This window comes from Eubalaena glacialis, chromosome 17 (genome assembly GCF_028564815.1).
Source record: "Eubalaena glacialis isolate mEubGla1 chromosome 17, mEubGla1.1.hap2.+ XY, whole genome shotgun sequence".
Taxonomy (NCBI): domain Eukaryota; kingdom Metazoa; phylum Chordata; class Mammalia; order Artiodactyla; family Balaenidae; genus Eubalaena; species Eubalaena glacialis.
In genome coordinates, this window is record NC_083732.1 from 30,288,669 (window position 1) to 30,315,622 (window position 26,954).

The following is a 26,954-nucleotide window of genomic DNA, read 5'->3' on the forward strand; positions in this document are numbered from 1 at the left end:
TTTTTCTTTTAATTTAAGTAAAAAGTTATTCCTTTGCAGAAAACCCTTCAGTGGTTTCCATCTCAATCAGAGTGAAAAGCAAAGTACTTATAGTGGCCTCCAAGCCCTTATGGCATCTGACCCCTATTATCTCTTCAACCTCATCTCTGATACTTCTTCTCATTCACTCTGCTTCAGCTTCCCTGGCCACTTAGCTGTACCTCAGAGATCTGAGGCTTCCACATCTGGGCTTTCATTTCCTCTGCTTGGTATGCTGTTTCCCTCAATATTATCTATATGGCTTATGCCCACCATGTTTTTGCTCAAATACTGCTTTATCTGTGAACACTACTCTGTTTACTCTTTTCACAATTTAAAAATTCTTCCCCACTTCACTCCTTGTCCTTTTTACACTGCCTTTTCTTCCTTCTTGAGGAGTGGGAGTGGTGAGATATTTATTCCCTTCTAACACTAAATATATATTGGTAGTATACTTATTCATTCTGTTTCTTGTCTCTCTCCTTCACTAGTACATAGACTGCACAGAAACAGGTATTTTAATCTGTTTTATTAACCAATAATACTCTCACTATCTAGAATAGTGCCAGGTACATACTGTGCATTTTGTAAATATTTGTTGAATGAATTCACTTGAACCTGACAACAAAAGAGAACATTTTCCATCCATTCCAAAATGTTCCCTGAGACTGTGAAAGTTCTTTATGCCTCTCTCTTAGGCTATCACTCAATAGACAAAAGACCCAGGCCTTCTCAATGTGACTAGAACCTATCCCTACATGCCACCCACCCTGCTTCTTCCCTCACTGACTAGCTGAACTGGGTGACCGGATATCACTTCTTCCTAGGAACTCAATTTTGCTTTGCTTACTCTCTCCAGTAATATTTGTTTCGATTTCAGATTAGTTTTAAGATGTGGTAGAATTTCCTTTCGTGTCTCTTCTATCTATAGAGCCTTTCTCCTCCTTGGATTTAAGGGTTGTCAAGAAGTTTTCTTTGAAATAGTCAGTGGTAGACTTTAGTATTTTATTTAACTAACTTCTTTGTTTTTTTTTAATAACATAGCTTTTTATTTTTGCAATCTAATATATGGTTGAAATCTAAAATGCGGTTGAAACCATGACCTCCCAAAAAGTGTAGAAAAAGCAACATATACCATCCACAGACATATACCATCCACAGACAATTCCTGTTGTCAGTCCTGGTGTTACAACAAAATTCAGTTTTATATTTTTATATTGTAGGTATCATGCCTACATGATGACATGTATCATGCCTGTTGGTTTTTTCCTCCCCCGCAATCTACATTCCTGCAAATCCTAATGTCAGTTTATTTTTGTTTTCTAATAATAATGTAAATCTCAATATGTTAGTGAGAATTAACCCTTTGAAACATTTTTTTCCCCCTACAGTACTCTATTAGGACTGCTGGATTATTTGAAAATCTGTCAGGTTTTTTTAATATCTCTTTAAAATTTTTTAAAATTTTATTTTATATTGGAATATATTTGATTTACAATTTTGTGTTATTTTCAGGTGTACAGCAAAATGATTTAGTTATACATATACATATATCTATTCTTTTTCAGATTCTTTTCCCATATAGGTTATTACAGAGTATTGAGTAGAGTTCCCTGTGCTGTACCCTTGTTGATTATCTATTTTATTTATTTTATTTTATTTTATTTTTTTGCCAGGCAAAAGTATTTTTGTGTGGATTTACATTTTTTTCCCCCCAATGGAAAGGTAACTTTAATGTGCTAAAAGGATTCTTTTGACCTCTAGCTAAATTTGGGATGTTACAGAAGTTCCCTGAAACATCTCAAAGAGAGAGATTAAACTAATTAGATTTATTTGGTATGTTGAATTACATGGGAAGCATTGTCAAATGAGTGATGATAAACCTTCTTAGGTTATGTGGGTAAATGTTATTAATATAAATGTTCTAGAAATTATATGCAGTTCCTAAAATTGGATATGTCCTGGTATAATGTTATGTCATAATTTTAGTTATTATCTTAAGATGTTATATGTTGCATAAATAACCAAATTTCTTGGTCAATTGCATTGTAATCAGGTCTTTAACCATGCCATTTTAAGTCTTTGACATTTATATTACTCTGATGCTTTTACAAAAATGAAGATCTTCAAGAAGGTTCATAGAAAGGACTTTTTTACAAATACAGGTTTCTGATAACTTTTAAATCATACCACCAAACTGGGTAAGAAATTACAGAATTCTAGTGGAAAACCTGATGGCTTCATAAACTGCTAACAAGAGATCAGGATCAATAAGAATTAATTACATGGGACTGAATGAACTGATGAATACGATTTATGTTTTATGACTTTTGTCTGAAATAGTACTGGCTTTTAATATTTGTTTTCCAAATATGAGGAAACCTTTCCTGTTAAGCTAACTATGACTATGTATCATATACATAAATATTTAAATTCTATCACATACTATCACTGTTTTATACATTTTTTTTTTTTTATTTGGGGTTACCAACTTATTTAATTTTGTTCCTGCTTCTCCACTCTGTTATCTGGGATTGTACCCCTTCTTCTTAAAAAAATATTTTTTACTATTACCCTTTAGTTTGTTATGCTAATGACAAATCAGTTTTTGTTTTTCTATAAATGTTTTCATTTTTTTTCCAAAAGATGCTTTTGCTTGCATACAATTCTTAGGTTTGCTGTTACATCCTTTTGGCACATTAATTAACTTTCTTTACAAAAGATCCATCCATACACATGATCTCCCTCTTTGTGTATGTTGTGTGTCCTCAATTGCTCAAGTCTCTGTTGGCCCACTAAATATATCTTTACTTCTGTCCCAACAAGTAACCTTCCTATGGTCATTTGTAGGATCCTGGTACACTCCAATTTCATACTAAATGTTAAATGTCTAGCTTTATTATGAATTAACATATGGTTTATTTTTGTTTTTCTTTAGAACTAAAGGTGGTCCACAGATTGCTTATGAACGCAGCTTTAGGTGGAAACTTGCTCACTTCCGTTATTTGTGCCAGGTACTACGGTGGTAAATAAATCTTCTGTTCATAATCATTTAGTTTTATCTTTACCCAATACATGTCCTGTAACTTACATGATATTACGATATTATTTTTGTTTTTAGTCTAATGCACTACCCAGTCATGTAAAGATCAATGTGTCCCGGCAGACATTGTTCGAAGATTCCTTTCAACAGGTAAGAAAGATGTTATCAGAATAAAATTGTACAGTCAGCCCTCTGTATCTGCAGGTACAGCATCCATGGATTCAGCCAACAGTGGATAGAAAATATTCCAGGGTGGCGTGGAAGGGGGGGGACTCCAGAAAGTTTCGAAAGGCAAAATTTGAATTTTCTGCAGCCAGCAAATTCAGGCATACCTTGTTTATTGTGCTTTACTTTGTTTCGCTTTGCAGGTACTGTGTTTTTTACAAATTGAAGGTTTATGACAGCCTTGTGTTGAGCAGGTCTCTTGGCACCATTTTTCCAACAGCATTTGCTCACTTGGTGTCTCTGTGTCACATTTTCATAATTTCTTGAAATATTCCACTTTTTCATTACTATTAATTTGTTATGGTGATCTGTGATCAGTGATCTTTGATTTACTATTGCCAAAAGATTATGACTTGCTCAGATGATAGTTAGCATTTTTTTAACAATAAAGTATTTTTAAATTAAGGTATGTACATTGTCTTTTTAGACAAAATGCTATTGCACAGTTAATAGACTATAATACAGTGTAAACATGACTTTTATATGCACTGGGAAACCAAAAAATTCTTGTAGATTGAGTTATTTTGATATTCTCTTTATTGCAGTGGTCTAGAACCAAACCTGTGATATCTCCAAGGCATGCCTGTATTCATGTAGTGTTTATATTGTATAAGGTATTATAAGTAATTTAGAGATGATTTAAAATATATGGGAAGATATGCATAGGTTGGGCATCCTTATATTTTGGTAACTGTGGGGGTGTCCTGGAACCAATGTACCTTGGATACTGAGAGAGACTGTACAACTTGAGTCACTGTATTCTGTATATCTAAAGGGAGTTAGGGCTTAGAAATTTTAAACCATTCAGAACACAACTGTAACAATGACTACCACTTACTGAGTGTCCATTACAATAATAGTCGTAATAAACCCCATCATGTATTGAGTGACTGCCATATGCTTAGCACTGGCACCTTGGATTTATCATTTCATTTACTTCATCCTCACAACATCCCTTTGAGATAGCGCCTGTTATTATCTCCATTTTGCAGGCACAGGTACCTAGGCTGAGAGACAAAATCATCCTGCCGTGAACTAGATTACTAAAAGAAAGCTTAAAGAGCTTCTGGAACAAGTTGACACATTTTGACACTTATTTACTTTTCTAAGACTTTATTAACTCAAACAAAAAAGACATGATAATGCTACTAAACTATTTAAAATTAGATTGGTATAGGTACTGTATTCCATTTAAATGTTCCTCTAATAATCCTAGTGTTAATTCTCACCTCCTCTCGGTTTCTGTTTAAGCGTCATGGTCTCAGACCTTGTCGGAGCACTCCATTTAAGATGGCAGTTCTCTGCTCACCTCCCTCACGGTGCCATTTTAGCCATTTATGGTACTTCATTCTTATTAGCACTTACCACTGCCTGACACACTTCGTTTATCTCCCTTACTAGAATGAAGCTCCAAGAGATCACAACTCTTAAATTTACTACTGCTGTGCACAGTACCTAGAACAGTGTCTTGCACATAGCAGGTATTAGTAAACATTCTGTGCGTGAATAAATGAATGTAATAGGTCTATCTTTCCTGAATCATCTACTGAATAAAGATGAAAAGTCAAAATATTGTCAGTTCTTTTTTTTCTGATGAGGTCGAGAATTTTTCTTCTCAGTCCTCTCCCGAAGTATTACAATGATGAACTAAAATTCCCTTTGTGTACAAGTACATAGGGACTTTTATGTATACAAGCCAAAATGGAATAACAACTCTCTCAAGTCAGTGATGTTCAAACCCTAGCTTCATTTTAATAGCTGTTGGAGTTTGGACAAGATACTAATATAGCTGTTGATTATCAAAACTTTTTTTGGTTTGAGTTGATAAATTCTTAGCTAGTCCCAAGCTCTGTGTGAACTTTGTTTTAGTAAGTAAGTGCACATCTAAATTCATGGTAGATTTTACTTTGCTTTGTCCCCTGGCTTGGGGAGAATCGTGCTGTGCAAGACTGAGCCAATGACTTCCTGTGAAGTGGAGGCCTGCTGGTGAGCTGTGCCCCAACCCAGACCAGTCTTGGCTTTGGGAAGTAATTCATTTTTATCCAGAAGTAAAACCTATTTACTAGTAACCTTAGTATAAGCCTTTAAGGATTATAAAAATTTGGTATAGATACTATTTTAAGATATACTTTTTTATGCTTAAATTTATAATCTTATAAATAATTCTTCACAATAGCTGAGTTCCGTTCCTACTGAGAAATGGAATGTGTGGTATAAGCAGGACCCAGGGCAATAACTTTTGCTTCTCATTAAGTGTTGCTAGTCAAAAAAATTTACAAGTCACCTTTTACAAGATTCTGGTAAAATTTGGAGAGTGACAGAGGAGGGAATATTTTCTAACCTTAAAAACTTTTCTGTGTCAAACTGTTCCTCTCTTGCTACTAACCCAAAGTAGAACTACCATTTAATACCAGAAGAGGGGAAAGAGATTTATGAAAGTGTACTAGAGAAAGCTTAGGAGAGTAAGATACATCTTTGCTAGTTTGTGGAACAAACCAGTTATCTCTTGAGTTAAAAGCATTGTTGTATAAGGTAAGGAAATGTGTAATTTTTGAAAATACAGATGAAATTTAAATAAAATTGTTTTGGAGGAAACTTGTGTTATACGTGAGTGATTAAATATCCTTGTTTTTGTTTTTAATTAGATTATGGCATTAAAACCCTATGACTTGAGGAGGCGATTATATGTAATATTTAGAGGAGAAGAAGGACTTGATTATGGTGGTCTAGCAAGGTAAAATAAAAAACATATCTGCCTTGAAATAAGTGTATCTCCATTGTGTGCAGTGGATATATTCTTGAAATGATACATTTTTTCAACAGCAATGCAAAATTATTTTTAAAAACAAAAATTGAAATATTCATATAAGTCTAGCAGTAACCATTATTATTATTATGTTGGTTACCCTGTACATTTTCTCTGCCTATTTGCTTGACCCTTGAAAACATGGGGGTTAGGGATGCCGACCCCTACATTGTCAAAAATCTGCGTACTGCTGTCTCTGCTTCAGAAACAAAGGAGTATGGGATTAATAGATACAAACTACTATACATAAAATAGATAAGCAACAAGGATTTACTGTGTAGCACAGGAAATTATATTCAATATCTTGTACAAACCTATAATGGAATATAGTCTGAAAAAAATATAACTGAATCACTTTGCTGTACACCTTAAACTAACACAATATTGTAAATCAACTATATTTCAATTAAAAACAAAACAAAACAAAGGAATTGATAAGTGACTCACCCAATGGCAGGAAGCTGAAGCAGTTTGGATAGAATCTGGACTCGAACCCTAGTTCTTTTGATTCCACACACTGTTATCTCTAATTGAACACAAACTTTTCCCCACACTTAGTTAATTTAAAGATTTGTAAAATGAAAATACAGGTACTATGTTTATTGAAAACAATCCACATATAAGGGGACCTACAAAGTTCAAAAGCATGTTTTTCAAGGGTCAACTGTATATAAATTTGAATATATGTGTGATATCATACATATTTGCTGTTTTTTTAAACAGAATTGATCATACAGTATGCACAATGTAGCAGCTTGATTTTGTTATTTTGTATATCATAGACATCTTTCCATATCATATATAGAGCTAATAGTAATGGTTGCACAGTACTCCGTTGTCTGGAAATAGCATAATTAATGGATCAGCATCCATACGGTTGTTTCTTATTCTTTGCTATTATATCAATTTATGCTGGTTTTATGTTTGTGTTTTTAATCCAGTCTGAGTCCTTTTGAGAATAAAGTTTTCCACATTCACTAAGTATATTGTTAACAGGCACTTGTGAAGCAATAAGAATGGGCAATCCTTTTTATTTAATTTTTTCCCCTCAATTGCTTTGCCCAAACCTAATTTGACAGCAATTTATTTTTTAGTAAAACACTTTCATTAAATATTTCCAAAGAATTAAACTTTTCATAGAAACAACTCTCTTTTTGAACTCATATTTCACAGGTGTACAGAATTACATAATCACAATTTTAGTACAGCTGGCTTTTAAAAAGAGATGTGGGACTAGGTACAACTGGTGGAGGTATATATGTGGGATTATCAGAACTGGTTGTATTAACATATTTTCTCATCTAAAACATTATTAAGTTTTTTCAGAAAAGAAACACTACCTGTCACAGTGGATATTCATATCACATCTATTGTGATTTGTCTCAATTTCAGAAATGTTTAGACATTAAAAAGAAAGGTACATCTTAGAAATGAAATACGGTATTATTTTTACAGTGTCTGACTTTATAACAGTCACATTCTTATCTGAACCCTTTTTTACCATAACTGTTTGGGTTTTATTTTATATTTTGATGGTTTTAATGCATATAATGTATGTAGTCAGTTACTCCACACCATGTTTTTCTTATTCCCAAATTCTTTATTTTGATTCATGTATTGGTTTTGGTTTAGTCAGGAGTTCACAAGGGTGATATATTCCTGTAGTTTTTCATGCTTGAGAACGTGTTTTCTGTTGCTTTTGTATTTAAACAACAACTTCACTAGATATAAGTTTCTCACACAACACTAGTTCCTCCAGTACTCTGTAGACATTGTTTTCCTGTCTTCTAGTATTGAATGTAAGCACTGTGAAGTGGGAGGCCAGCACCTTGTAGGAAGCTTTTTCCTCTGGGTGCCCACATAGGCCTTTTCTTTGAAGTTCATTAATTTCATTGTTGGTTGTTTTATATCTTTTTTTAGAAACATATTAAGATCTTCCTTAATTTAAGGGAAATTTTCTTCTATTATGTCTTTGAATATTTTTTCTGTTCCATTTGTTCCATTTTTCTTCAGGAACATCAATCATGGGTATGTGGAATCTCCTTTGTCAGTCTTACATGTCTGTCAACTTTTCTCTGATCATTTTTATCTTTGTGCTTTTTCGTTTTGTTTTGATTTTTCTGAAGCCTATCCTCATGTCACTGTTTGCAGTATGGCCCTACATTTTGCTGCTTCTAATGTGATTTTTCATTGTTAGTGGTTTTACTGTTTTCTTCTCTAGGCTCTGCTAGCTCATTTGTCATCTAATAATTTTTTCAACCTCTTGTAACTCTTTAGTTCATTTGAGAGTATATGGAAGAATATGTTGAAAGGGAACTCTTTGCCTCTTGCTAGTTAGAATTTTTCCTTCTTTTTTCTTACCATTAGAGTATAGGTTAGATGCCATGTTGTAGTCATTCTTTTTTTGAATTTACTCAGTTTTCTCTGGGCTGTTGTTTGCTAAAAGTGATCTGCAACAACTGGGAATTTTATTTGTAGTTTTTGTGTCTAAACACATTCTCACTAGATCTGTTCCATCCTCTTCCCTGGGTACATGTCTTACTTCTGCCTCATTACAGTGTGAACTCGACTTGGTTCAGCTACTTATGTTGGGACTGGATTTCGTTTTATAAATTGGTGTTTATCATTTTTCAGTTGATTTAGACTCCCTTCTCTACCCTTCAGTAAGTTTCCAAGATTGTGTTTTAAAAGTTTTAGAAAAACATTTGTAAGCAGGCTGCCAGGCCAGATCTAGCCTGCACAGTGATGGCCCCCCATTGTGATTTTAAAGTTTTTTACATTATTTAACAACATTAAAGGAAATCACTAGATTTTGCCTGTGAATCAAGATTTCTGGCTTATCTTTAAAATCACTTGCCCCACCTTCTCACATGGCATCAATTGACTGAATCAGAGTAGCTTCTTCCCCTATAGGGTAGCATACACTCTTTTTCACTTCCTGCCCACCACTGCCATGTTGTCTAATGATTATGATTATATGCCTGGAAGTAATTCTTCCTTAAGACTGATGATAACTTTTATCAGGGATACAATGAGGAATAGGGGGTTGTGGCTAAGTAGAGAATGTCAGCCCACGCAGAGAAGGAAGCCCCTTGTACTCACTTACTGATACCTGTAGACATTTGAGTTTGGAACCCTGCATTAGAAGAAATTGCTGTTGAAGAGAGTCTTTGCAAATTGAGTTTATTTTGTAATATAAATTGTTAATCTTTTATCTAGTTGGGTTTTGTATATTGGACTTTTTAAAATGAGGCAAACTAGGTGGTAGTAAGTTAGAGAATGCCTATCACATTTAAAGATTTCATCTTTTAAATTTTTAGTTCCATTTTTAATGCATTGGCAAAAAAAAATTAAAACTGTTCCATAGCAGCAGTGCTGTGTATCTCAGTATCACCAGCAAATATTTATTAAAACCTATTGCATATAGGTTGTAGGATGCCTATGAGAGTTAAAGATATAAAAAATATATAGAGGTATGGCTTTTGTTTTTGAGGAGCTTACAGTCTGGTGGATGTAGTGGTCAAGTGGGCCAGTCAAGTGCAGAAAAATGACTACTGTTGTGAGGTTGTTACCACAAAGTATTCAGTGACTGAGACACTGAAATACACTGAAAATTGCTTCAAAAAATTACTAAAGTGGAATTGATCTAAGCTGGACTTGAAAGAGAAAGTGGGATCCCCATAGGCTGAGTTGACGTGGAGGATTCATACACAAACAAAAATATGGCATAGGAAGAAGCACACTGTATGTCAGAAACACCAAGTTTATAGTTTGGCAACTCAGGAACTGGTAGGTAACTTGGTATGGAGGGCTACATTGCAGAGAAACTTAAATAGAGGGCTAAGTAATTGGACAGCGGAGTTGTTAAAGGCTGTTGAGCAGAGGTATGTATGTATGGATGTATTTAAGATCTGTTTTTAAATTCACACATATGGGTGCTAAAAATAATGTTGACCTATTTTCTTGTAGAGAATGGTTTTTCTTGCTTTCACATGAAGTTTTGAACCCCATGTATTGCTTGTTTGAGTATGCTGGCAAGAACAACTACTGTCTACAGATAAATCCAGCATCAACCATTAATCCAGACCATCTTTCATACTTCTGTTTCATTGGTCGCTTTATTGCTATGGTGAGTCCTGACTTTCCATTACCTATTTATTTATTTAAACTTTGCTTATTTCAAAAGTATTTTAGAGAGGACTTCATAAAAAATTATATGCATTATCCTTGATTATGTGTGTTCACAAATTTTCTTACCAAGGAAGTTTGCCCAGAGAGTATCAATATATAGTTTATTTTTTGAGTACCTGTGTGAAATCAAGATTATGAATATGAAGATTATTGGTATAGCCACTTGGTCTTTAAAAGTCCTTTCATTTAAGCCTAATTATAGTTCGACCACTTTTCTGTAACAGGAAAATCTGAGTTGTATAATAATTGAACTCAATTAATGTTTTTGGAATTTTCAGAGCTTTGCAAAAGGTCTTGTGGGACTATGGCCTTCTTGAGAAGTGTTTGTATTTATTTATTTGCACTTTATCGTCTGTTCATTCACTCGGCAAATATTTATTGAGTGCCTACTGTGGCATCATAGTATGAGAGGGATGAAACCATGAAAAAAAGACACAGTCCCTGTTCTCAGGGATCTAAATTCTGTTAGAGGGAGGCAAAGAATAAATAAGTAGGCACTGAAGGAAAGGCAGTGTTGCTCTTTTATTTAATATGATTAGAGGAGGCCTCTGATGGGTAACACATGAACAGAAATAAGAAGAAAGTAAGGGTTTGAATCATGCAAATATTTTGGAGAACAATATTCTAGGCATAGGGAACAGCAAGAAAAATGGGTCTTAGGTGGTAGTACATTTTTGAATGAAAAATGTCATAGCTGGAGCAGAGTATCTGAGAGAGAATGTGGTAGGAGATGAGGTTGAGAGGTAGTGTGTGGAATCTTTGGGAAATTCCCTTAAGCGTTTTGAGCAGGGAGTGACATAATCTAAGTAACATAATGTGACTTAGGTTTTATTAAGCTGACTTTCCTGCTGTGTAGAAAGAGACTATAGTTGAGGGCAAAGGAATGCAGGAGGAGAAGCAGGAAGACCACTTGCAGCAACCCAGGTGAGCGGCAGTAGTGGCTTGGACTTGAATGATATAGCAGCGGAGGTAGTGAGGCGTGCTTTGGATTCTGGATATATTCTGCAGGTAGAGCCAACAGGGTCTCCTGACCATTTAGATGCAGGGTGTGAGAGAGAGTCGAGTACGGCACCAAGCTGTCTGCTTGCAGTTGCCGTTTCCCAGGACGGCAGGGTTGTGGCAAGAGGACATGTGGGGGGTGGAGGGAGTCCAGAATTGGAATTCGGTTTGTTTAAGATGCCTGTGGACACTCAAGTGGAGATGTAGAATAGGTAGTTGGATATACAAGGCTGGCCATGAGGGGATATCTAGGTAAGGCGTGTGACCATTTAAAGAATAAGTGTGGACAGAGAAGACGTTTAAGGACACGTAAATTGGGGAGATGAGAAGGAACCAGCAAAAGAGCTGAGGCAGAGGAGGAGATAGGAGAATCAAATAAGAACGGTTTCCAGAAGACAGAGGAAGAAGGAAGTGTGTTTCAAGAAGGAAGGAGTGGTCAACTGTGTCCAATGCTGGTAGGCTGAGCAAGATGAGGTCTGAGAGGTAACCGTTTGACTTGGCCAGGTGAATGATACTCAGGGACAGTGGAGAGGAAAGATTGGAGGGAGTGAAATCAAGAGAGAATGGAAGGAGAAATGAGACAACAAATATAAGCAGATCTTTTTAAAGAAGCTTGCTATAAAGGATTATAGAGAAGTTGGGCAGTAACCAGAAGTACGTAAGGAACCAAGAATAGGAGGAGGATAAAACATTTATATGCTGATGATGATAAGTAAGAGAAGAAAGAATTTGAGGAGGTCAACGAGATAGGGAATATGGGAGCAATGACCTTGAATAGGAGAGCAAGGAGGAGATCTGTTTAGTGCACAGAGAAGTAATAGAGAGCTTCTCCATAATAAGAGTACATAGATTCAGATGCTATTAGTGAGCAGATGTGGTGGAACACACAAAAGTTCTCTTATGATGGCTCTATTTCCTCAGTGAAATAGAAAGCAAGGTCATTAGCTCAGAGTGAGGAGGTACTTGAGGAATGAAATAGTCATCTAGGAGAGCGGGAGACTGAATGCAGTGGGCTCCCACTTGAGGGCGCTGGTCATGAACCAGTCAGCATGGTTGCATGTACACTTCTGGCATGTTCCACTGCCCAGGCATAGGCATGGAGTGGGGGGACAGTTGTATGTAGCTAGGCTTTGGATTTTGCCAGAAATACAAAGGTATTGATGTATTGTATTTTTATACCAGGGAGACAGGATTTGAAGGTACAAGCGAGTGATTTTAATGATTGAAGGTGGAATCTAAACTGAGTAAGGGGAGAGAGAACTTCACGAGGGGGCTGAGAGAGAGAGTGATAAGGTAACAGGTTCCCTGATTTTTTTAGATCCCAGTGGAGTCAAACGTTGCTGGTTTTACTACTAAGGGCAGTGAGCTGGAAAATTAGGTGTTTGGAACTGAGTTTATGCAGGATTGCAGCTAGCACTAATCACAGTGTCTAGGGTATGGTGTTGAGAATGTTTAGCTAAGTTAAAGGCTAAGATCATGGAAAGGACGATAACGCCAGGGTAGTAAAAGAATCATCAGTGTAGATGTTGAAATCTTCAAAATGATGGTGGTCATGTTGAAAAAGACAGCATTGAAGGAGTAAAGGGGAGAAACCCGGAGACCTAAGGATGACTGCAGCAAGGAGGCGGGAGGTGGTGAGCCACGAAGGCAGTGGGGTGGCATGGGCTTGAAAGCTGGGACGGGTTAGGGAGGTGACGTTAGTAACGAGAAGCAACACACACCCCACTCCTAGGCCTGGTGACATGAGGGAGGGTAGGAGAGAAACAGCCACCCCTCTGAGAGGATTTGAAAGGAAGCAGGGTCCTCAGAAAAATGCCAGATTTGTGTTACAACAAGATGCTAAAGGATCTTCAAAGAATGAGTGGAGGATGTGGGGGATTTTGCTAATATGATGGATCATGAGCTTCAGAGGGCAAAACACAGTAGATGGTTTTGAGAGTTTGGGGAGATGAGAGACATGGAATCAGATATCAAAGTGGACAGGCAGATGGTCGTGAGAGTCAAGGTACTGCAGGTCTGGGACTTCCTGCGTTGACTCTTGTGAATAGGAGTGAAGGCACGACGGGGTTAGTCTAGAAGATCTCTTAGGCAACTGTGGGATAAGAAAGCGGGGGTGGGGTCTTTCCAGGTGCATGCACAGGGGCCCTGAGACGCCTTCATTTCTCTATCCAGTGGGGTTAATGTAATTCGTGAAACATATTGGAAAGAGTGGGGGTTTGATAAAGCTCCATTATCATCCTCTTTTACAGTTTTTGATAGGACATGATAGAGCTGAGTGTTTGACCTCAGTTAAAGAGATGCTGTTTTAACTCTGTAAATTTGTTTTTCATACTTAGCATTTTATATAATATTTTAGTTTTCATGATTTATGCTGATTACTTATTACTTTTTTTGCTTGTAAAGCCTCATGATTTCTCTGTTATCATTGTGCTCTGAACAAGAAAATTGTTACTTGGTAATTTTTTAAATAACATTTTTTGTTTTTCTTGGCAGGCACTTTTTCATGGAAAGTTCATTGATACTGGTTTCTCTTTACCCTTCTACAAGCGTATGCTAAGTAAAAAACTGACTATTAAGGATTTGGAATCTATTGATACTGAATTTTATAACTCCCTTATCTGGATAAGGTTTGAAGATTTATCTTTCAATAAGGTATTTTCTTGAAATCAGTTTTACATATTTTGTTAATTAGTGGTTGTATATATTTATATCACCCAGAGACAACAACATTGAAGAATGTGGCTTAGAAATGTACTTTTCTGTTGACATGGAGATTTTGGGAAAAGTTACTTCACATGACCTGAAGTTGGGAGGTTCCAATATCCTGGTGACGGAGGAGAATAAAGATGAATATATTGGGTAAGGTGATTACCGGATTGACCTTAATTTCTATAACTACTAGAGCATGTTAGAACTATCTATACCCTTACCTTTATCCCTTGTTTGCGCCTCTGGGAAGATGTTCCACATGTTCCACAAAGAGGGATGTTCATTCCCTCTTTCACTTATCCTTTTTAATCATTTTCTCTCTACTCAGTCTTCCTCTCAATTCATAAACATGCTCCGACACCGCTCAAAAATCAGATGTAGTAAAAAAACAAAAAAAACCACCCCAGTTCCCTTGCCTCTGACATACATTTAAGTTCTTCTCAACAGTACCAGTGTTCTTGAAGTAAGAGTATGTATGATGACCTTCACTTTCCCACTGCCACCTGCTGTATGCATCCTACCTTTGTCCCGATCAAAAATCAGAGAACATTGGTGCTAAAAGAAGGAATTTACAAAGCCCATGCAGCCTCTTCATTTCTAGATGAGGAGACAGAGGTGCTCTGTTCGACAGTAGCAAAACTAAGTCTGGAGCCACACCTGCCTAAGCACTCTAACGCTCATTTCCTATTCCATCTCACTTTCCCTTTTTAACTTACTCTTACTAGTGCTCACCACAACTTCTGTTTTGAAACTGTGTTCTCTTGAATTCTACGATTCATACAGCATACTGATTTTCTTCACTTTCTTTTTTAATGATGGTTAAGAAGTACTCTGTGTTTTTAGCCTTTTACCTCACATACAAATTACCTGTTTTTAAATACCATCTTTATTTTCAGTTTAATGACAGAGTGGCGTTTTTCTCGAGGAGTACAAGAACAGACCAAAGCTTTCCTGGATGGTTTTAATGAGGTTGTTCCCCTTCAGTGGCTGCAGTACTTTGATGAAAAAGAATTGGAGGTTAGGATCTTTTATTATGCTATTATAGGGAATGTTAATGGGAGGAGAAACTGTTGTTACACTTTTACAAAAGAATGTCCACAGGTTTTAAAATCCTGTGGCACAATCTTCAATTCTCTCTCATTCATCCAAATGTTCAGGGTGTACTAAAATCCCAGCATTAGGTAAGGGTCTTAAGTTCTCCAAAATGTGCTGATGTCATGAGCACAGAATCATCAATCAATGCCAACTGTTAGGGCTCCTGAAGAGTGAGTGCAACCTTATTAATAATTTGGGGAACTCCTGGTTTAGTAGTGAGTTACCCCAAAGATTAGATTTCTAAGTCGTGAGTTCTTAGTGGTCTTAACTGTACTTTAGAATTGTTAGAAGTACAATATATCAGAAATGGTTTTTTTCTTTCTTTTCTTTTCTTTCCTTTTTTTTTTGTTTTGGTGATAAAATACACATAACATAAAATTTACCATCTTGAATGTTTTTAAGTGTACAGTTCAGTAATGTTAAGTATAGTCACAGTATTGTGTAACCAATCTCAAGAACTTTTTCATTTTGCAAAACTGAAACTCTATACTTATTAAACAACTCCCCATTTCCCCTTCCTCCCCAGCCCCAGGCAACTACCATTTTACTTTCTGCTTCAGAGTTTGACTAACTCTTGTTACCTCATATAAGTGAAATCTTACAGTATTTGTCTTATTGTGACTGGCTTATTTCAGTTACCATAATGTCCTCATGGTTCATCCATATTGCAGCATATGTAAGAATTTCTGTCCTTTTTAAGACTGAATAATATTCCATTGTACGTATATACCACATTTTGTTTATCCATTCATCAGTCAATGGATCTTTGGGTTGCTTCCACCTTTTGGCTATTGTGAATAATGCTGCTATGAACATGGGTGTACAAATATCACTTTGAGACCCTGCTTTCAGTTCTTTTGGATATATACCCAGGAGTGGGATTGCTGGATCATATGGTAATTCTCTAGTTAACTTTTTGAGGAACTGCCACACTTTTCCATAGTGGCAGCACCATTTTACATTCCCACCAAAAGTATGTGAGGCTTCCAACTTTTCCACATCTTTGCCTATACTTGTTATTTTCTGTTTTTGTTGTTAATAATAGCCATTTTAATGGATGTGAGGTGATAGCTCACTGTGGTTTTGATTTGTATTTCCCTGATGATTAGTTATTGTGAATTCTCCAAGTCTTCTCCACATAGATTAGAACACAGGCAGGGCGTTAGGAAGGTGTTTGCACCTCCTTTGGGGGGCAGTATTTTAACTTCAGCCATCTTTGGTCCCCTATTAAGAAACTTGGAAAAAAAAAAAAAAAAAGAAACTTGGTTTGTTCGTGTAATCAAATGTGCATATGAAAAATTAGCATTTTAAATTTTATACAGTAATATCCCTATGTAGGAATTAGCCTTCTAGAAACTCTGACATAGGAAGTATATGAAAATCAGGACTCTGAGCCTGAATTACATGTAGACTCTGTAAACCTGGTTAACATCTCTTAATAGCTTGCTTACACAAATTAGCAGAAATGCATTAGTAGAATGGAAGATACTTTTTAGAGTAGTATTAATCATATTTTAAATCACCGACTTCATTAAGAATCTGAAGAAAATTAAACAACTCTGTATACTCGAAATGCATATACCTAAAATATTCCATACCCCTGATTAAGAACTCCTGCTTTAGAGGCCCACTCAGTGAAAGAGGGATGTTACGGCAAGAGCCTGACATTAGAGCTGAGATGAAACTGAAACAGTAAATCGAGAAGGATATTAATAGGTGCATACTTTATATCACCCTTGGCGTTTACAGCGTTTACAGTCTTTACATAGAGCCTTGTGAAATAGTTTGGCCATATGGTAATTTCCTTACACAGAGAAGGAGACTAAAGCCCTTATTGATTACTGATTTACCTTTAGCTCATAGTACAGAGCTGTGAGAAAATGGACATTTGTGTTGTTTTGTTTTGCTTTGCCTTGACTTTTCTCCTCTTATTCTTTCTTTTACTCCCATTCATTGTCTCTCTTAACCATGAATAATACCACAATAAGGGATATTCACACCATTATCCAAAATAATGGTTATTCATAATCATGGCATGCCCCTTTTTACAGGTTAAAATCTGTTTTAACTTTAAGAAGATAAAACAGTCATTCTTTATAAAAAAACTCTCATCACACTAGGAATAGAAGGCAACTTTCTCAGTTTGATAAAGGGCATCAACAAAAAAGATAAACCCTAACATCATTCTTAATGGTGATACCTTGAATATTTCTCATTGAGATTGGGAACAAGGCAAAGATGTCCACTCTCACCACTTTTGTTCTACATTGTACCAGATTTCTGAGCCAATGCAGTAAGGCAAAAGTAGAAGCAAAAAGATTGAAAAGAAGTAAAACTGCCTTTATTCACAGATGATAACATGATTGTTGACTTAGAAAATCCTAAGGGACCTACCAAAAAACTACTCGAAATAATAGTGAATTTAATAAGACTGGAGGGTACAAGGTCAGTGATTTTAAAAATCATTTGTATATCTTCTATATGCTAGCAGCAAACAGTTAGAAATTGAAATTTCAAAGTTTCATTTACTAAAGCATCAAAAAAATGAGCAAATTTAGCCAAAGGCCTGTAGGAACTCTACACTAAAAACTTAAAACATTGCTCAGAAAAATTAAAGAAGACTTTAGTAAGTGGAGAGATATACCATGTTATGTATTGGAACACTCAATATTGTAAATATGTCAGTTTTCTCTAAATTGAGCTGTATATTCAACACAATCCCAGTCAATATCCCAGCTGAATTTTCTATATAAATTGACAGGCTAGTTCTAAAATTACAAGGAAATGCAAAGGGTCTAGATTAGCCAAAACAATTTTGAAAAAGGACAAGCTTGTAGGATGTTAACTACCTGATTTCAAGAATTATTATAAAGCCATAGTAATTAAGATAGTGTGGTATTTGTGCAAGGATAGACAAAGAGATCAGTGGAACACTTACAGAGTCCAGAAGTAGATCCATATGTATATTGTCGATTGGTTTTCATCAAAAGTAATATAGTTTGATGGAGAAAGGGAAAGTCTTTTAAACAGGTGATGCTGGATCAACTTGATATTCATATGGAAGAAAATTAATCTTAACCCCTACTTCAGCTCATAAACAAAGATTAATTTAAAATAAATCATAAATATAAATGCTAAAAAGAAAACATAGAAAAATCTTAGTGTAGACAGAAGTGTCTTAGGAAGAACACAGTAAAGCAGTAGACCACACACACCCACAAAGGATGTTGGACTTCATCAAAACTAAAAACTTCCTGTCAAAACACACTGTTAAGTAAATGAAAAGGCAACCTACACACTGAGAGAAACTCTTGAGACAAAGGTCTTGTATCCAGAATATATTAAAAACTTGTAACTCAGTAAAAAGACAATTTTTTTAAAGTGAGTAAAGACTCACTACAAAAGAAACTGTGTATTTTTTTTAATAAATTTATTTATTTTATTTATTTTTGGCTGTGTTGGGTCTTCGTTGCTGTGTGTGGGCTTTCTCTAGTTGCGGCGAGCGGGGGCTACTCTTCGTTGCAGTGCGCAAGCTTCTCATTGCAGTGGTTTCTCTTGTGGAGCACGGGCTCTAGGCGCGCGGGCTTCAGTAGTTGTGGCTCGCAGGCTCTAGAGTGCAGGCTTAGTAGTTGTGGCGCACGGGTTTAGTTGCTCCGCGGCACGTGGGATCTTCCCAGACCAGAGCTCAAACCCGTGTCCCCTGCATTGGCAGGCGGATTCTTAACCACTGCACCACCAGGGAAGCCCAAGAAGCTATACTGATGGCACGTAAACATTCGATGCTCACTAGTCATTGGGGAATTGCAAATTCAAACTAAATGAATTACCACTTTGGGATACTGTTGGTAGTTTCTTACAGTGTTAAACATACATCAGCCATATGCCCTAGCAGTTCCACTAGTAGGTGTTTACTCATGTGGAAACGAAATATATTTTCACACAAAGACTTTTCCATAAGTGTTCATCACAACTTTATTCATCGAAATCAAAAATTTGAAGTGACCTAAATGTCCATCAACAGGGGAATGGATAAATAAATTGTTGTATATTTATATAATGAAATACCACTCAGCAATATGAAAGAAGTACTGGTACCCACAACAACGTGGATGAATCTCATAAACATTGTGCTAAGCGGGAAAAGAAAACAGAAAAGAGAGGGAATATGTGTAGTATTGTCTCATATTCTCAAAAATCTAGTCTGTGGTGAAATCATTGATCACCTAGAGCCAAAGATAAGGATGGTGGTTTTAACTGCGACAAGGGACACAATGGAAATATTCTACCTCTTGATTATGGTAGTGGTTACACAGGTGTATACATCTATCAAAGCATCTAACTCTGTACTTAAAATATGCACATTTTATTGTATGTAAATTATAGATCATAGTTGACTTATGAGAAATAAATTATTATACTTTTTATTTTATTATGCCAAAAATAGTTTTCATCCCATATATAATAAACTGGAGTTATTTGAAAATTTCACATATGTAGAATATTTTATTCCCAAAGCCTGGATAGATGAATAACAAGAGGTTAGTATATTTTTAATTTTAAATAGGTAAGGTAGCATAGATTTATAAAAAAGAACTAGAAATTTATGTTTGAAACTTATTTGTAATTTGTATATCTAATTTGGGATATATTTATAGTAAAAGAGATTGTTTTGGCACACAGCTGATGTTTTTCTTGATGAATAGTTACTTTAAATGTTTTCAATTTAAGTTCAGTAAACATGGGTAAGATAAAGTACCATAGAATTCTGCATGTTAAATTGCCACAAATTTTGTTGGATTTGCTTACTGTGACCTTTATTTGATGTACACATAGCTGTTTACATAATTATGCATGTGCATAGCTGGGCATTAGCAGATTTCAGTCATATGGTTACTCTCTTCACTAAATCTTTACTGTGACCTGATACTGTGCTCCTTTCCCAGGTCATGTTGTGTGGCATGCAGGAGGTTGACTTAGCAGATTGGCAGAGAAACACCGTGTATCGACATTATACCAGAAACAGCAAGCAAATCATCTGGTTTTGGCAGGTATTTGCTTTTATCTTTTTGAATCAAAGTACTCAAAGAAAATGTTTTCTAATGAAACAGGGGTTTGAAAACAGTTCACTTTTAAAGTTGAGACTGCTTTTAGACATGGTATTTAGTCTTTGAATTTTAAGTCAGAAGTGGATAGTGTGAATACTTGTTAAAGGATTTTCCACTGCTTATTTCCTAAATGAAAGAATAAATGACTATCTTCTTTAAATAATAGTTTAATGGTAATAGTTGTAGGTATAACATTTTTTTCTAGTAGTATGAAAGTATTCTATAAATTCCACTTAATTCTAGAAGTAAATGAGGAAGTATGTTTTTAATGAGAAATTCAGTGCAGATACTTAATTCCTCTAAAGGTGATAATATGCCAGGGAATTAGAACAATCTAGAGGATAATGTCCAGGAATGACTTTTCTTTCCTCTCTCTCCTTTCTCTGTCTCTCTCACTCTTTCTCTCTCCCTCTCCTTTCTTTTGTTTGTGTTTGTGTGTTGTTTGAAATTTAAAATCTCTAGGCCAGGGATATCATCTACATAAATTTACTAATTGAGACTCATTTGAGCAACTTAGTAACTGAACATCTGGTGTACTTGTGCTTAACTGTTTCACTTTCAGGTGAAAAGCCTGGGTTTTTCTGTTACTATAGAAAGATTTTCCAAAGGTTGCATCTTTTCATAAGGATATGTCATGTGTTTATTGCTCCATACTTTAAAGAAGTGTGGACACTTGTAGAAATTTATCCTATGGATACACTTCACATATGCAAAATGGCTCATACCAGAGTATTTATTGCTACATTATTGGTACACTAATGAAGACTTGAGACACCTAAATGTCCATCAGGGGGAATTGAGTAAATAAATTGTAATATATCCATTATGTAATTCTGTACCTTGTCATCATTCTTTTTCTTAATGCAAATTAACAAAAATATTGGAGAATAATATTTTTCAATACAATATTAAGGGAAAAAAGGTGTGTATATTATTTGGTTAAAAGGAAAATATATATTCTGTATAGAGAAAGGGTCTGCTAGTGTATGAATACAGCATCTGTAAAGGTAGAGGGCACGCGAGCAGCAGTTGCAGAGGAGAGCTGACATTGAGGCAGAGGTGCATGTGTGGGCTGCTCTTCCTGCTATGCCCTTCTACTGCCTTTGAGTTCCACACTATGTGCATGTATTATCTATTGTAAAAAAAAATAAAGAAATAAACAAAAAGGTAGGAATAACTCTATTTTCAAGCCTAAAACATCAGAATTACATCCCATACAGAATGTGTGCAGGTATCTGTAATCTTCCCTTTTAAGCTCATTACAAGCTTCCTTACTCCTTTTGTTCCCTGACTTTCCCTTTGGACTTTGTATTTATATACCCGAGGAGCTTAAGCCTTGGGTTATGTAAATCCAAATGAATAGTTGTGTTTTCTGAATTGGGTTTGTTTTGGGGACAGTGGTGAGGTTTATGCCAGACCTGGTAATAAGCTGTATTTCTTTGTCTTGATGAAATATGTTGCCTCAGCACACTTCTGTGCAGAAACAGTTTTGGTCATAATTAGCAGAACATTTTGTCCTATTGTTAGCTAAAGTTTAGTCCCTGTTTTTAAGATACATTTCTACTCTCAGACTGTTCCCTAAGTTCCTTGCCTTCTGTTGTAAGATACTCAGACCAATTCAGATCAGTATTTCACATTACCCATTTATGTCCACTTTGAAAAGAGATAGTCTGTGAACTAGATATATTTTTAGAAGAATGCATACTTTAGGTTTTCAACTATGAAGAACAGAGTTGGGAAAATGGTGTTTAGTGGAAGAAAATACCACAAACTATTGAAAGTGGCAGTTGGGAAGTATTTGTTCATCTTTGGTAGCTTACAGCGGAGAAGGGTAGTTGGCTCGGGTCAGGATAACTGGTTTAGAGCTCAGCCAGACCTGAGTTCAAATGTTAGTTCTGCTACTTATTAGCAGTTTGAGAAGGACAAATTATTTCACCTCTCCAGGCTTCCATTTTCATATATGTATAGTGCGGATGCTAATGATAGTAGCTATCTCATAATATTGTTGTGAGGGCCAAATACACAAAAAGCATATGGCACAGCACATGGCAGGAGCCCTCAACAGGTGATAGCTGTAATAGTGTAGCCCAGCCACAACATCTGCCCTGGTCAGTGGTCTGACTGTGGACAAATGACAACCTTTCTAGGCCTCCATTTCCTCTCTGTAAGATGGATATAATAATAATAGTGGCCAACCTATGGTGTGATTGTGAGGATTAATTGAAGTAAGATTGATAGTGTACTGAGCATAGTGCCTAGCCTGAATAAATGATAAATGCTGCAGCCACTTACCACATATGTTTTAAAACTAGTTTGTGTTAAATTTCTTCTTCAAGTTAAATTCTTAAGTTTCCAGAAGAAATTTAAGAATAATTTAAGGCTCTACTATTTTCACTATTGAAGATAATCTAGTATTTATTTTATATTAAAGTAAATTTGATTTTGTTACACAGTTTGTGAAAGAGACAGACAATGAAGTAAGAATGCGACTACTGCAGTTTGTCACTGGAACCTGCCGTTTACCTCTAGGAGGATTTGCTGAGCTCATGGGTAAATGCAGTTTCTCTGTAGATAATTTTGGGATAATAATGGCGTTTAGACATACAACAGACTTGAACCTAAGGATTATTCTTCTGTGCTTTATGTAGGGCATCTACCAGAAGAAAGACAAATTAATGGTTAATATCGAATACACTTGTAAGACAAAAATGAAAGTCTGCTCACAAAGCCTGGTTGGCCATTGCTTTGTGAAGGGAGCAAGATTCTGTAGAAATACTTATCTTTCCACTTTGTAATTCTTATTGCTGGATCTTTGCAGCAATAAGAAGCTTCTCTAGGCGGAAGTAACTTACATTGTAGTTTATTCTGTATCATTCAGGTTGACTATGTGACATGTTCTATTATTTGACTAGTTATCAAAACCAAAAAGTTTAAAGGACCAGATAAATTTTGTCTTATTTTCCTGATTTAGGAAGTAATGGGCCTCAAAAATTTTGCATTGAAAAAGTCGGCAAAGATACCTGGTTACCAAGAAGCCACACATGGTAAGTTCAAGAATCTTAAATAGGAAGGTGAAAGCCAGAGTCTTTTTTTTTTTTTTTTTTTAATGTAAGACCCAGTATAATTTCTTATTCAATAAAGTAGTCAGAATTTCAATTTTGAGAACAGGCTGATTAATATAGTATTCTATATCTAAACACATTAGAATGATTGGTTAATATAAATACTTGAGAAATGTATCCATTGATTCAACAAATATTTAGCATACCCACTATGTATAGAATGAGATTGAAGTGCCCCCTGCCTTTTATGAAGTTTGCACTCCACTGGGGATGGGGACACAAAAGACAAACAGGTAAACAACCCTTTGCAAATGCTAGGAGTCCTTCAAAGGAAACCAAGAGAACAGCTAGAGGGGAACCTCCTCTGGATTGGGTGGTCAAGGAGGTTTCTTGGAAACAGTGATGTTTAAGTTGAGTTTGATAAATAGCATGCTGTGGGAAGAAACAGGGGAAGTGCACTCTTTGTACAGGGTCGTTTTTCAAGGAAATAAAAGATGACTTGGTGTGAATGGAACTTAATGAATCAGGGGAGGGGATAAAAGAATTTGGAAATGTAGGCAGGGGCTAAATTATGTAGAGCCTTATCGGCTATTATAAGGAATTTGTTTCTAAGAACAATTAGAAGCCTTTGAAGAGTTTTAAATAGCAGATAATGAGATCCAAGAAAAATCAGTCTGGCAACAGAGGAGAGAGGGAATTGGATGAGTGAGTGCGGGGAGATTAGTTATAGAACTCTTATAGTCATCCAGGCAAAAGATGGTGATGGCTTAAATGTACGTGGTTCTTTCAGGAGACCAAAACTATTTTCACACTGTCATTTGTTGCCTTTTTATTGTTTTGACATTTGCACTTGTGGTACCAAAGCAATGGTGGGTCAACTGCTGTTGACTTAGCACAAGTCAAGGCAGTGGCACAAAACTGCTATCTCTGTATTTTTCAACACCACACATTTGAAGTTTAAAGCAAAAAAAAAGCTAGGCTTGTTGAAGGTTGTTCTTTATGAAGTATTAAAAACTATTAACTTTATTAAATCTTGATGCTTGAAGTATGTATGTAGCTTTTTTAACATTCTGTATGACAAAATGGGAAGTCTGCATAAAGCACTTTGGTGGTTGTTTTGAGTGGAAGCTCTTAGGCAGTTGTTGAGTTGTAAGCTGAACAGCTTGCTTTCTTTTTGGAACACTTTTTCTACTTGAAAACATGACAGACAAACTGTGTTTATTCAGACTTTTTTCCTTGAAAATTAATGAAGTAAAACTTGTCACCTTAAGGAAAACAACTAACAGCACTTGTTGGTCATGATAAAATTGAGGTTTCATGCAAAAACCAGAATTTTGGAAAACTTGTATATACCACCTTGAGCTTGACAGCTTCCCAAGACTTTTTTTTAATATTTGAAAATTCTTTATAACTTGGTGAACCAGTATTTCCAAATGACCGATGCATGATGTTACAAACTCATGCATGGGTAAAACATGCATTCAAAGTGTAAAATAAACCAGTGGATTTCATATAACAGAGTACAAAAAGTTCTTTGATATGATTTCAAAACCCATATTATGCATAACCTTGTCAAATTTAGTATATTATCAAAGAATAATATCCACAATTATCTGAAAAAAATGACTTGAGTACATCTCTGTTTTCTAACTGCATATCTGTATGGGGACAGTTTTCATATGCTTAATCCAAAACAATATAGTCCCACAGAATAAATGCTCACATAGGTATCAGAATCCAGATGTCTTCTATTAAGCCAGATATTAAAATGATTTGCAAAAATATGAAACAAGGCCACTCTTTTCACTACTTTTTTGAAAATAGTCTTTTTTTTCATAAAAATTTTACTTTTATTTCAAAGTAAATTACTTTTAAAATTTGCTTTAACTTATAATATGGTAAATATCAACAGCTATAATTCACATAAACAAAAGCTCTTTGGGTTTCTCAATATTTTTAGATGTGAAAAGGGATCCTGTGACCAAAAACATTTGAGAACACAAGGTTAGATTAAATTGGTCAATCCAATAGAGGAGAGATTGTTGAGGCAGGGACAGAGAGTTCATAACCAAAGAAGATAATTCTTTAAGAAAGATGAAAAGAATTGGGGTTTTGAGTGTGAGTTAAGGAATTCACCTTTTATAAAAACAAGAACATTTCCTTTGTTGTAACAGAAGAGGAAGAAAAGTTGGATGTAAACTATAGATAGATTTTAGATTTTGTGAAAGAATAATAGAGTTAATCCACTGTTGGTTTGTTTTCTCAGGGTATAAGGTTGAGGTCACTGGCTAACAGTGAAGAAAGGAAAGACCTGAGGAGAAAGAAAGGGAGAGCTGTCAGAGGGTAGAAATATGGCTGAGAATGCTGGACAACATTAGATTGCCCACTTGGATCTACTAGTTCATCTAAAGTGACACTAATCTACCTAAGTTGTCAGATTTTCCCCGCAGTAATTTTCAACTGTTAAGGTACAAGGAATGAGAAAGTAGAAGGTTGAATTCATTCAGGGTTTGACTTTGAGTAAGTTCAAAAAGGAGAGAGAGGGTTTTAAAATATTTGCAATGTAGTGATTATAATGATGGACCTCTAAAGTAATTATAATGATGGGCTGTGGCTTAAGTAAAAAGTGAAGATAGGAAGAGTCTGAGGACAAGATAGGATGGTGAGAAAGTAATGGATTAATAGGTTGGCATTTTAATTGAAATAAGTTGGGAAACACAGATAATCAGAGAATAGAGTGTTTTAATTAGTAATTTCCTTTACTGGTGATGACAAGGTTCAAGGTATGATACTGAAGTAGAGGAACAGGTCACTGAGGAAGGGCAAGAATTGAGAGGCTGTGGCATTGCATGTCACCCATGTGAATGAGAGGACTATGAAGCAGGTGCCAGAGCTTTCAGTGAGTGAAGGAACATGGTCAACAGGTGATAGCAAAAAGTGCAGAAAGAAGGTTGCACAGCCAGATTGTGTTTGCCTCAGAGGAGGAAAGTTTGTTGACTGGCTGCAGAGGAAATAGAATATTTCAGACTAGCTGGATTTCAGTTAAGTCAAGAGAGGAGTTGTTAAGACTATAGAAGCCTGCAAATCATAAAATATAAGTCCAAAAGAATGGATTGGAAAGGTCTGAGATGGAGGACACAGGGGGAGATTTAATTCAGATCAGGGGAAATACGGTTGATCAGTATTGGGATGAGAATTTAGATGAAAATAGATGATCCAGAAAGACTTGAGTTTTTGGTAGTGACTGAGGTAAGCAGTGCCATAATCTATGGTGGAAGCAGTCTTGATTATTCTCAGATTGGGTCCTAGTGCTGTCATCCCCAGTGCTTTGCTTAGTGAGGTGGCAGCTTTCAGGGCAGGGGTGCCGCAGGCTATATACAGTGTATAGCAAGCCAATAGCATACTGTTCCCTTAGAGTGGGAAAAGTATTGATATCTTCCCTTTTTATATATAAGAAAACAGAAGTAGCAAACTTTACTCAAAGCTGAAACTAAAACAAAAGCTAAAATAAAACTTAAAATAGTATTCTGATATTCACATAGTAAGTACTCAATAAAAGATGAATAGATTTTAGTATGTCTTTGTCCTTTTGTAAGCCAGCACAAAACATAATGGCTGATGTCTTAAAACAGAACCCTGTTTTGGATGTTTTTAAGTAATACATTTTCTTATGTGGTTCAGCTCAACATTTACAAAATGTC

The 26,954-nt window shown here is 35.7% G+C and overlaps 1 protein-coding gene across 2 annotated transcripts in view; it reads left to right on the plus strand.

The window, feature by feature from the left end:
- WWP1 (WW domain containing E3 ubiquitin protein ligase 1) overlaps positions 1-26,954 on the plus strand; it is a 114,328-nt gene that overhangs the window by 84,649 nt on the left and 2,725 nt on the right. For both annotated transcript variants that reach the window (XM_061172200.1, XM_061172201.1), the window contains 10 exons: positions 2,957-3,032; positions 3,140-3,211; positions 5,932-6,020; positions 10,062-10,221; positions 13,776-13,909; positions 14,001-14,141; positions 14,888-15,008; positions 20,030-20,134; positions 22,645-22,741; positions 23,163-23,235. In XM_061172200.1, the coding sequence (XP_061028183.1) occupies positions 2,957-3,032; positions 3,140-3,211; positions 5,932-6,020; positions 10,062-10,221; positions 13,776-13,909; positions 14,001-14,141; positions 14,888-15,008; positions 20,030-20,134; positions 22,645-22,741; positions 23,163-23,235 (1,068 nt within the window). The remainder of the gene's footprint in view (positions 1-2,956; positions 3,033-3,139; positions 3,212-5,931; positions 6,021-10,061; positions 10,222-13,775; positions 13,910-14,000; positions 14,142-14,887; positions 15,009-20,029; positions 20,135-22,644; positions 22,742-23,162; positions 23,236-26,954) is intronic.